Source organism: Rhododendron vialii, chromosome 5a (genome assembly GCF_030253575.1).
Source record: "Rhododendron vialii isolate Sample 1 chromosome 5a, ASM3025357v1".
Lineage (NCBI taxonomy): Eukaryota > Viridiplantae > Streptophyta > Magnoliopsida > Ericales > Ericaceae > Rhododendron > Rhododendron vialii.
Window position 1 is genome coordinate 39,519,404 of NC_080561.1, and position 11,238 is coordinate 39,530,641.

An 11,238-nucleotide genomic window follows, 5' to 3' on the forward strand; every position below is an offset into this window, starting at 1 on the left:
CGCTAAAGAAGAAAAGATGTTTATCAGTTTTCTGGTAGGCTCATAACCCCTGCTTATACCCAACTACTCTATATTTTTATTTTGTACCTTACCATTTGAACAGTTATTGTATTTTGTTTTCTCAACCAGTAACTCACATGTTTACCACTCTAAGTTCTCTCCTGTGTTAGTTTTGATTTCTGATTCCACTCCAATTCTGGTGCCAAATATGTATGGGAAGAATTTTATCGACTTTTTTATTTTTTGGTTTACGTGCGGTAATTGATTTTGTGTTCTATATGAGCTATTAAAATTGAAAAATCTGTAATCTGATCATCACAGGGATATGACAATTAGTTAATTGATAGTTGCTTAGCCTTTAGCCTTTAGAATGATGATAGTTGAAATTATACGGACCGGTTAGCATTCACCTAAGTTGAAACGCTTTGTTCCGATCTAAGTTACATAATGTGCGAGCAGATGTGGAGGCGCAAGCGTCAAAGCGTCGTTCAAAAATCACCCAAACAACTATAATTCGTGAGTGCGAGAATTAAGAGTGCGAGTGCAAAGCAATGATTGAGAACGCAAGAGAAACTCATTTTGAATGATTATGTGACTAGGGTTCCAACACAGATTGAGAACACAAGCGAAACTCATTTTGAACAATTATGTGACTAGGGTTCCGACACATGGAATCTTATCGGTGGTTCGTTTGTGATTGGAGTGGGAGTTTTTCAAGTGCTTTATTGTTTAATCATCAACAAAATGGCTTATTTCCCTCTCTGAACAAAATAGGGAGATTTAGTGATAGGTCCACTATAGACAATTCATAAGCCCACAAGTCCACCTAATAGTTTTGTAAAGCCACAAGTCCACACAACCTAAACCCTAGGGTATCCTATAAAAGTGCCTAAAAACCCTAAATCCTATGAAAATGCCTAAATCACTAAAATCCTATAATAGGAAAGTGCATCCTAAAATCATGTAAAAGTGCCTAAACCTTAGGGTACCCTATCCTATAATAAAAAAGTGCACACTAAAATCTTATTAAAGTATCTAAATCTTAGGGTATCTTAAAATAGATTTGAGACCTTACAAAATTAATAGGTGGACTTGTGGGCTTATAAAATTCACATAATGGACCTAAGACTAATTTTCTAAAGAAAATAAGTCAATTAAAGATTTGAAAATCCAAAACATATTGCATGCAATGACTTTTTTTTTCCAATCTTTCCCCAATTTTGAAAAGGAAAAAAAAGAAAAGAAAGTCATAAGAATTAGGCACTAAGTGGGGGGGAAATTAGGATAAGTAGTAATAGTAGGATGTGCAGGGAAAAGGATGTGAGTTTGATAAATACAAATTGGTAATCCAATAACCAACGAAAAGATACCACTTTATTACTTTATATAAACATAAATGAAAAACCTAGATATATACTCCATTAAAGGATGGAATTTCGAAGGCTTATGGGATTTCAATAGATTTACTTATATTAGTAGTTATAAATTTGACATCTCATTTCTCATGTCAAATGTTTTCTTTATTATTTTACTGACAAAAACTTAAAATTAAATTAAAAACATGGCTAAATAATAAATTTGACCCATATACATACACCACCTTTTAAAAAAAAATAAAAAATCTAACAATTGCTGCAACAGAGGTTCTACTTTACCAACTCCAAGTAAAATAGACTGCTCAGAAAATGAGCAGCAGTTTTGTGGGTCAGTTGTACAATCAGGAGTAAATTGTTCTGGAGAAGAAGAAAAAGACGACAAGCGGTAGCTATGGGGGGTAGCCAATCCACTGTACCAAGGGTGACGTTCCATCTGCCGTTCGACATAACGATCGAAATCCTATCGAGATTGCCAGTGAAATCCCTCTTGCGATTCAAATCCGTTTGCAAAACCTGGTACGCTCTCATCGAAACCCCTGATTTTTTTTCCAAACAGGCAAACATCTGCAAACCCACTCCACTCTAAATCCCACCTCTCTCCTTATAACCACTTACAATCGTGAAACCAAAAACTATGTCACGTCTTTAGTGACAAACGATGGGTTTAACAATGGTCCTATCAATCTCTATTTCCCATCTTTGAAAATGGGGAATTATTTTCCCGTTGGGGGTATCTGTAATGGTCTTGTTTGCGTTAGTTTATCTCGGTATGGATTTCCCTTGATTCTATGCAATCCCTGTTTCGAGAAATTCCGGGGGCCGAATGGCAATGGGCACAGAGTCCGGGATACAATGAGGAGTTAGAAGTTAAGCAAATCATTTTTGGGTTTGGCTTCCATCCCAGTGCTAATGACTACAAGTTGATTAGGATTGTGTATTATGCTAGTCCTATTAGGGGACACAGCATCCGAGCTCATCTGTATGTGATGAGCACCGATACGTGGACAAAAATTGATCCTAATAAGCTTTCATTGTTCGTGGGGAGGTGAATGATTTTATGGAGGAGAACGACTTCGCGCTCGTGGAGATATGTGGATCTTCTGCTTCAGCGGTCCTAAACGGAGTTTTCTATTGGCCGGCACTTGTAGTCTCAACTAATGAATTGATTGTTATGTCCTTCGACATGGGTGATGAGGTCTTCAGAGAAATAAGAACACCATCATGTTTGAATAATGAAACTTGGGATGCAACGAACTGGCTATTGACGGAATTAAATGATAAACTTGCTCTGTTTATTTTACCTTATGACAGATACTGTGATGCGTGGGATGTGTGGGTGTTGAATGAAAGTGAGAGTTCTTGGACTAACCAAGTTAAAGTTCGATCTTCTCCAAGAATTGCAAGTACTGTGGAAAATGGGGAACTTGGTGGATTAACAGTGCTTGGATGTGCAAAAAATGGTCAATTGTTAGTGACTTACCATACGATATCTGGTGATTTAAATGTCTTTTTGTATGATCCAACGACCCAGAAAACTGTGGATCTTTATTTTGCTCAGGTTGCATATGCGCCACCTATTTACTTGTATGAGGCCACCTTGCTTCCACTCATGCAACCCAATGAAGTCATGGAAGTGGAAGGACAACAAAAGAAAGCATTGAATTCATGGAAGTGGCTCATGTGGGTAGCTGTTTTGAATGCGTTTCTGTTCAGGGTCAACGCTTATTTTAGTCGTGCTACTTAAAAATGCCTCTAAGGTTTCTCTGTTAGGTGGGTAATATATCTTTGACCCTTGATTTCTATAACGTTGACTGCTATATTTTTGATCCTATGTTTAGCTTTCAAGTGATGTTTCATCATTTGAGCTTCTTCTTATCATCGGGTGAGCGTAATGTTTGGACCATTCTTCTCTTTGGTTTTCCAACTATTAACTTCTATTTTTACTCTTTAATTTCTCACTTCTCTCCTGTGTTAGTTTTGAATGGATGCATGGATGCAGGTGCAATGCTCGTGCCCAATACGTAGGGAATAGCTATTAATGTGGTTGAATGATGTGCAGTATTTGAGTTGTGTTTGAATTGTATGCTAGTTCGATGGGGGCACCAAATGAGCTCTCTTCTATGTTTACGACTTAAGTTCTCTATTGTGCAATATTTGAAATATGTTTTATATGAGCTATTGATTTTCAAAAATGAGTAATTTGATCATCCCTATTGTGCATTGCTTATGCTATAGATTTTGAGTGAAGAAAGCAAGGAAATGAGCACCTAAATTGAATTGGGTCTCCAGGCTTGTTCTCTCTGGTGCCTTTCGGATTTGATTTGGAGGCATGATTCAACAACATAACATCCCTTTACTTGATGGTCTAGGGGGCGCTATTTCAGTGATAAGACATTCTAAGAGACTTTGTGCATATATTGTCAAAAGTTAGGTCTCTCTCGAGTCCTCCCCTGTCCATACCCTCATCGATTGGGGATCATATGGGTACTCTTATTGTTGTAGTTATTTGATCATCCCTAAGGTATTACAATCAGCCAATACACAGTTGCTTGGTCTGTAGAAAGATGATATTGTAACCTCTATAGGCCAAGTAATCTGCTTTAAGAATTCAATCACTTGCATTATTTTTCGCTTTTTCTCTTTTTCTTGTTTCTTATTCTGTTAGAGTTGGGACCTGTTTTTTTTCTTCTCCCTTTTTCGTCCCTAGTTGTATCTCTTATTTCGAGAGAAGGATAATAAAATTCAAGTTCGAAGCATTTTGGTTGATGAGAATAGCTGGGAAGATGTACTTAGCTAAAGGCTGGAAAGGAAAATTAGGGGATTATGCAAACACTAAATTGAATATAAATAGACTATGTTCAGAAACATACATGTATGCTTGAGGAGCAATTGGGATGCACTTTTCTTATCAATGATATCTTTTTCTATCATTTCAATGCCTATGCTACATTTTTGACATCAATAGCTTTACCTTTTTGTTGATAAAAGGAAGTGCTTAAGGAGCAATTGGTGCAGAAGCTGACCTGATGCACAGATGGATTCTAACCGTCAAACTAAGGAACAATCAAGAAGATAAACCAAGTCTACCATTATGAAGAAACGAAGGCTATGAAAGTTAAAGTCATACGTTTTCAATGATTGAAGGTTCTGTGGGAAGGGGATAATGGTGGAGTCATACTGGTGGAATGTCAAGAAATGCTAACTTTTTCCTTGTGATGATGCCGTGGTTGACTACTTACTGCTATATTTTGGAGCTATTGTTGCAAATGAAATCCATGCAAATAGAATTTTCAACTCTTGTGGCACGCCTTCTGATATTTCTTTGGGAATAAATACACTTGTCTTTCTCCTTTCTTTGGTTTGATTAACTGTTTCTATTGGCATCTATTGCTGCAGGTTTTCTGCTATTGATGAGGGGTCTTTCAAAGAATTCTAAATCCTAGTGATTTGCTTTGACTTTTGATTTGTTGGGTTTTACCGATTCTTCTAGTACACATGCGTGTGCATCGCTGTTTCTTTGAACTACAAAGATGCATTGCTGGGTTTGGCTTACTTCACAATTACTGAAGGAGAAAGGTGTGCCACTGAACAATTACCTTGTGTCAATTTTATTCAAAAAGTGAATTTGGAGCATTGTCCTATTCATTCCGACTCTAAAGAAGGGGACAAGTAAATAATGTGCAATTATTGCTGATTCGATTGTATTGGTATTATTTTCGCTTCTGCCTAAAGAAGAAAAGACGTTTATCAGTTTTCCGGTTTCCTCTTAAGCCCTGCTTATACCCAACTATACTTTATTTTGTACCTTACCATTTGAACTGTTATTGTATTTTGTTTTTTCAACCAGTAACTTCCACTTTTACCACACCAAGTTCTCTCCTGTGTCAGTTTTGATTTTTGGATTCCACTGCAATACTGGTGCCAAATGTGTAATGGAAGAGTTTTATCGACTTTTTTTTGTTTTGTTTACGTGCAGTATTTGAGTTTGTGTTCTATATGAGCTATTAAAATTGAAAAATCTGTAATCTGATCATCACAGGGATATGACAATCAGTTAATTGATACTAGTTGCTTGGCCTGTAGAATGATGATAGTTGATACTATACGGACCTAATAAGGACCGGTTAGCATTCACCTGAATTGAAACGCTTTGTTCTGATCTAATAAGTTACATAATGCGCGAGCACATGCGGAAGCGCAAGCTTGAAAGCGTCTTTCAAAAATCACCCAAACAACTATAACTCGTAAGTGCGAGGATTAAGAGCGCGAACGCAAAGCAAGGATTAAGAACACAAGCGAAACTCATTTTGAACAACTATGTGACTAGGGTTCCGACACAGATTGAGAACACAAGCGAAACTCATTTTGAACGATTATGTAACTAGGGTTCAGACACATGAAATCTTATAGGTGGCTCGTTTGTGATTGGAGTGGGAGTTTTTCCAGTGCTTTGATTGTTTAATCATCAACAAAATGGCTTAGTGACCCATTAAAAAAAAGCCTGTCTCGATGAGTATTACTATCAAATAGGGTTGTGCACGATCCGGATCGATTCGGATACTTAGAAATTCAAGGATCGAATCGCAAGTTATTGTTCTAAGAAAAATGTAATCTGTGTCCGAACCAAAAGTTTTACGATCCGGTTCTAAACCAATTCAAGAGTCAAAGGTCACTTCTACTTTTTATTCATGGATTACATATAAATTTCACATTTCTAATAATGCAGCAAATAACAACAAAAACCCAAAATGAAAGGGAAAAAACAACGAAATTCTTGCATAATGTAGCAAGGGAATTTTACCAGCTAATAAGTCTTAGCGGATCAGCATAAAGAATTAGAACCAACTAAAAATTTAAAACCGCTAAGTTTTTTATTTTGCGGCCAAGAAAATTAGTCCTAAAAACTAAGCAGGAAAAAAATTACTTCCGTAAAGGAGTAATACCCTAAACTCTTCTCTACCACATATTTGTATGGACTCTCTGCACTTTGTAGTGGACCCACACAAATGTATAGTTGAAAGAAAATTAGGGCACCACGTGGTAGCAAAAAAAGAGTTTGGAGCATGATAGTGTCTTGGACATTGAATAATTTTTGAAAAATTTATAGAAATGGTCCTCTTAGTTTCACCCAAGTCTTATTTTTATCCTCCAAATATCAATTGCAACACTTTTGATCTTCAAGTTTGGTTTTTGTACCGATTTAGTTCAACTGATAACGTCTGTCGGCCAAACTAGATGGAAAAAATCAGATTGAGGGTAGATGTCATCAATTAGACCAACTTGTTATGAACTGCAACGTCCAAACTGTTATCAATCTGATTTTTTCCGTCCAATTTGATTGACAAAAAGTTATTAATTGGATCAATTTATTACGAAAATTAAACTTAAAGGTCAAAAGAATTGTAATTGATACTTGAAAGACAAAAATGTGACTTGAATAAAACTAGATGACCATTTATATAAATTTTCCATAATTTGTTCATATGAAACCTATATGTTCTGTTCTGTTCGGTTCGGTCAGGTGAAATTGCATGCGGTGATCCTTCAAAGTTGCAACTAAAAATCACGGCCTGCTCCGGGCAGCTGCTGCCCCCATGAGTTGCCCGACGAGCAAGAGAGAATCTTGTCAAGAGCCTTCTACTACTTTCCCAAAACCGAGCGAAATTCGGTGGATGTAAAAGAGGAAGAAAAACGAAGAGAAGCTATGGAGGGTAGCCAATCCACTGTAAGAAGGGCGACGTTCCATCTGCCGTTCGAGATAGCGATTGAAATCCTATCGAGGTTGCCAGTGAAATCCCTCTTGCGATTCAAATCCGTTTGCAAAAGCTGGTACGCTCTCATCAAAACCCCTAGTTTTATTTCCAAACATCTTCTGACCCAATCCACTCTAAATTCCACCTCTCTCCTAGTAACCACTTGTTACTATGGTGATAAAACCCCAAAGTATGCCATGTCTTTACTTTCCAACGATGGGTTCAGTGGCCCTATCGATTTTCCGTTTTTAACTCCCACGAATTATCATTCCATTTCGCGCCCGACTGAGGGGACTTGTTTTAGGGTTGTGGGTATCTGTAACGGTTTAGTTTGCATAAATCTATCGCGCTTTGGATTTCCCTTGATTCTATGCAATCCCTCCACCAGACAGTTTCAAGAAATTCCGGGTGCCGAATGGAATTGGGTCGATGAGAATAACTATGTTTACAGGATTAGTTATGGGTTTGGCTTCCATCCCAGTGCTAATGATTACAAGTTGATTAGGATTGCGCTTTATCTTAATACCTTGTTTGAAGAAAATATCCGAGCTGATCTGTATGTGATGAGCACTGGTACTTGGACGAAAATTGATGTTAACAAGCTTTCGTTGTTCTTTGGGGTGATGAATGAATTGTGGGAGTATGATAACATCGTGCGAATTGATGGTGGTTCTGCTTCAGCAGTCTTGAATGGAGTTTTCTATTGGCCGGCGCGTGTAGGTCCGAATATAGTCCCAACTGATCAAGTGGTTGTTATGTCCTTCGACATGGGTAATGAGGTGTTTAGAAAAATTAGAACACCGGAGTGTTTGGGTGGGACTTGGGATGAAATTTACTGGCAATTTACGGAACTAGATGATAAACTTGCTCTTGTTGTTTCTCATCAGAAAAGTGGCTTTGATGTGTGGGTGTTGAATGAAAACGAGAGTTCTTGGACTAACCAAATGAAAGGTGTATCTCTTCCAATTCCAAGGATTGCAAGTGACATGGGAAATGGGGAAGATGTTGAAAGTACAGTGGTGGGAGGTGGGAATAATGGTGAATTGTTATTGACTCGGCAAAATGTTTCTGGCGATATAAAACTCGTTTCGTATGATACAAAGACCCAGCAGACTAAGGATCTTTGTTTTGGTCATGTTCAGTATGAATCTGGTCTTTATTTGTATGTGGGGACCCTACTTCCAGTCATGCAAGCCAATGAAGTCGTGCTCAACTAGAAGAATGTGAAAAGGGGGAATTGAGTTCGGGGAATCTACTCATCGGGAGTGATTAGCTATTTCTTATGTTTCTTTCTCTGGTCATGTTCAATTTAGTTGTAGCAGCTTAACTATATGCACGAAGTAGTCTCTTCTGAAAACTAACTGAAACTACCTTTTTGTTACTGCTATGTTGTGTTCCATGTACGACTCCAAAAGTACTTTCTTTTGAATATGTAATATATCTTTATAGGTGGAATGTGTAATTGACTTTCATCAACGGTGATAGTTTTAATTTCTGCATGTGATCCTTAATCCTTTACTGTTGAGTGCTATATTTTGGAGCCTATGTTTCAACTTTGAAGTGATGCATCATTGGGTGCATTAAGATTTTTATGTTTTTCTGGAGTACATATGTGCAGCTCTTCTGTTCTCCATTTTTGTTATGAGCATGTCTTCGTATTTGCTCATGGCCTCACTATCCTTAATGGCTACTGAAAGACCAAGGGTCGCCGAATTTACTATAGAAAAACACGAAATTTTTGTGGAGCATCGAACATTTGTTGGAGAATTTACTCTTTTGATTTTGTATCTCACTCTGAACTTGGATTTTTTTTTTGGGAAGTTGGTTGCTTTTTGATGTGTAGGTTGGCATAGAGGAAAAAACGAGGCATAAAAGTAGTGCAAATGCTTTTGATCATGTTTGTTTCCCAGAATATATTTAGAGGAATGAATACCATGAGTCCATGACTGAGTCAGAAGCATCTCCAATCGAATACCATCAAATCCTCGCTTTGAGACGATCAAAGTAGTCGGTTTTATTCCATAAACAAATTTGGAGCATTAACCTGTTCATACCAACTCTAAAAGAAGGGGATAAGTAAATACCGTGCCATTATTGCAGATTCAATTGTCATAGGATTTATTGGTGGTATGTTTGCTTAGGCCCTAGAGGAGAAAAGATGTTTTACCAGTTTTTCACTTTGCTCTTAACTCCTGCAGTACATATGTTGTTTTGTACCTTACCTTTTGAACCGTTATTTTGTTTGCTTGTTCAACCAATAACTTGTATGGTAAAGTTTTATCGACTGTTTGCCTTCGATTATGTAAGAAGTACCATTTGCAGTATTCAAATTGTGTTCCATATGAACTATTTACATTGAAAAATCTGTGATCTGATCATCCCGGGGATACCACAACCAGCTAACAGAGATAGAAATTGCATAGCCATGGCCGGTAGAAAGATGATAGTGGAAAATATATGGGTGGGCCTTGTAAGAAACTTATAGTAGCATTCAACCAGTTGAACACTTTTTCTTCCCCCCTCCTCTCGAGTTGAGCCCTTCAAGCGCGAGAAGGAAATGACAATTAAAGTTCGAAGCAGTTTGGGCTGATGGGAGAGCCTTTTGCCCGTGAGGACGTTAAAAGCATATGGTTGGAATAAAAAAAAAAAATTCGTGAATGATGCAAACCACTAAAATTATGTAAACGTTGAGATAAACTTAATGAAACTTGGAGGACCAGGAAATTTTACAATGCTCAGAAACGTACATGTGAGCTTAAGATGCAACTCGGGTAGAAGCAGTCCACCAATACACAATTTGCTTGTTATGTTGAAAGATTATTCTGAAAGCTCTTAAAGTAAGCAGCTTTCAGGTTCAACCAGTTTCACTCCTCTCTCTCTTCTTGTTCTTTCTTATTCTGCTAGAGTCGAGCCCTTCTTGTTTTCCATACATAGAGTTGCGCCCTTATTTTGAGAGATTGAAAAAACTACAAGCTCGTAGCAGACCAGATACAGGGGAGGACTATAACCCTCAAACTGAGGAAAATATCAATACGATATATGAACTGTGGCAATGAAAAAGGAAAGTATTGGGTCCCTGTAGGACTTGTGAAGTTGCTCAACCGATGGTGCCTTCGGTTAAGATGGCGTGTTCCATTTGTGAGTTATTTTTGTCCACAGCTTGGATGATGATGCCCAATCGACTTAGACTTTCATATTTCGTTCTATTAATTTGTTAAAGACGTCTCCCTTGGGTGATGCGAAGTACTAGATGTTATGTAGCCGTCTTTTGAATATCTGAACGATGGTAAGCTAACCAAGTAGGCAATAACCTAAGAATGTCTGAACGGTGGCGTAGCTGCAACCGATATTAGCATACCCTTGGAGACTCTAATAACTAGGAATTGGTTGTCTTTCTATTTTTTGTGCCGTGGCCCGTACGTCCTCTTTTACGTATTGGTAGTTGGTTGTATTTCCTTGTCACCCACGTCACAACTCCTTCACGCCTCAGATCGCATTGTTATTGTAGAGACGAAAACGTTTTTACATCTAATCCGAGCACAGAGCATCTCCAAGAGGTTCTCTACTTGGGCCCTGTTAAGCTAATATACCTAGCTAAACTCAATTTCATTTCAATGTTTCAAGAGGCTCTCTACTTGGCTAAGCACTTTGCCTTTATCTACTTCCACTAGCTGTAAGTATGGAGGAAAGAAGCCTAGTTTCTCTCTCCCTCGCTCATTCTATTTAACTTTTTGCCCCTCAATTTAATGGCTACAGGTTCAAAAAAAAAAAAAAACGTGGATAGAGATTGAAAAATAGAGAGTAGTGCTTGAATTCATTGATGACAAAGTAAATAGACAATGTAGATATTGCGGATAAAAACTCCCCTAAGTATTGTCTTTTTGTACGATTTTACTAGACAAAACAATTAGTTGGTTAAAACTTGTGAAAAATCCCCCCCAGGGAGGGGGGCTGCTGTCCCTTGAAGGGACAGCGTGCTGTCCCGGCCGAGGGGGCCCCGCTCCGGTCTTGGTCCGACGATCGGAAAAGTTCACTTCGTAAAGCTCGTTGAGTTGAACGAGTATGCAAAAAATTAGTTTGATTGGATATCTTTAAGTGTCTGATCGGAA

The 11,238-nt window shown here is 38.0% G+C and overlaps 3 protein-coding genes and 1 non-coding gene across 5 annotated transcripts in view; all 4 read left to right on the forward strand.

The window, feature by feature from the left end:
* Nucleotides 1–1,635: 1,635 nt before the first annotated feature.
* LOC131325072 (uncharacterized) overlaps nt 1,636–11,238 on the forward strand; it is a 43,871-nt gene continuing 34,268 nt past the window's right edge. Inside the window, exons 1-2 of one of the 2 annotated variants that reach the window (XM_058357126.1) lie at nt 1,636–3,146; nt 4,365–5,245. In XM_058357126.1, coding sequence (XP_058213109.1) covers nt 2,434–3,120 — 687 coding nt within the window. In that variant the 5' untranslated portion in view covers nt 1,636–2,433 and the 3' untranslated portion in view covers nt 3,121–3,146; nt 4,365–5,245. Of the gene's footprint in view, nt 3,147–4,364; nt 5,246–11,238 lie in introns of those variants that run through there. The other variant, XM_058357128.1, reaches the window with a different exon arrangement.
* On the forward strand, nt 1,768–2,425 carry LOC131327909 (probable F-box protein At1g14315). Its single transcript, XM_058361030.1, has 2 exons — nt 1,768–1,932; nt 2,135–2,425. Exons 1-2 carry the CDS (start codon nt 1,768–1,770, stop codon nt 2,423–2,425), a joined length of 456 nt encoding a protein of 151 aa, XP_058217013.1.
* LOC131328168 (small nucleolar RNA snoR100) lies at nt 3,617–3,724 on the forward strand. The gene has a single exon (XR_009200443.1). It is a non-coding gene; the product is annotated as a small nucleolar RNA snoR100 (small nucleolar RNA).
* LOC131325070 (F-box/kelch-repeat protein At3g23880-like) lies at nt 6,927–8,645 on the forward strand. The gene has a single exon (XM_058357124.1). The coding sequence runs from the start codon at nt 7,081–7,083 to the stop codon at nt 8,344–8,346; it is 1,266 nt and encodes a 421-aa protein (XP_058213107.1). The 5' UTR covers nt 6,927–7,080; the 3' UTR covers nt 8,347–8,645.

What these genes read in the sequence shown, in the direction of transcription:
- LOC131327909 (XM_058361030.1), top strand. Translation starts at nt 1,768, where the DNA reads ATGGGGGGTAGCCAATCCACTGTACCAAGGGTGACGTTCCATCTGCCG. An exon ending in CTGATTTTTTTTCCAAACAG is followed by an intron (nt 1,933 to 2,134) that starts GCAAACATCTGC and finishes TGTTTGCGTTAG; the next exon opens with TTTATCTCGGTATGGATTTC.
- LOC131325070 (XM_058357124.1), top strand. Translation starts at nt 7,081, where the DNA reads ATGGAGGGTAGCCAATCCACTGTAAGAAGGGCGACGTTCCATCTGCCG.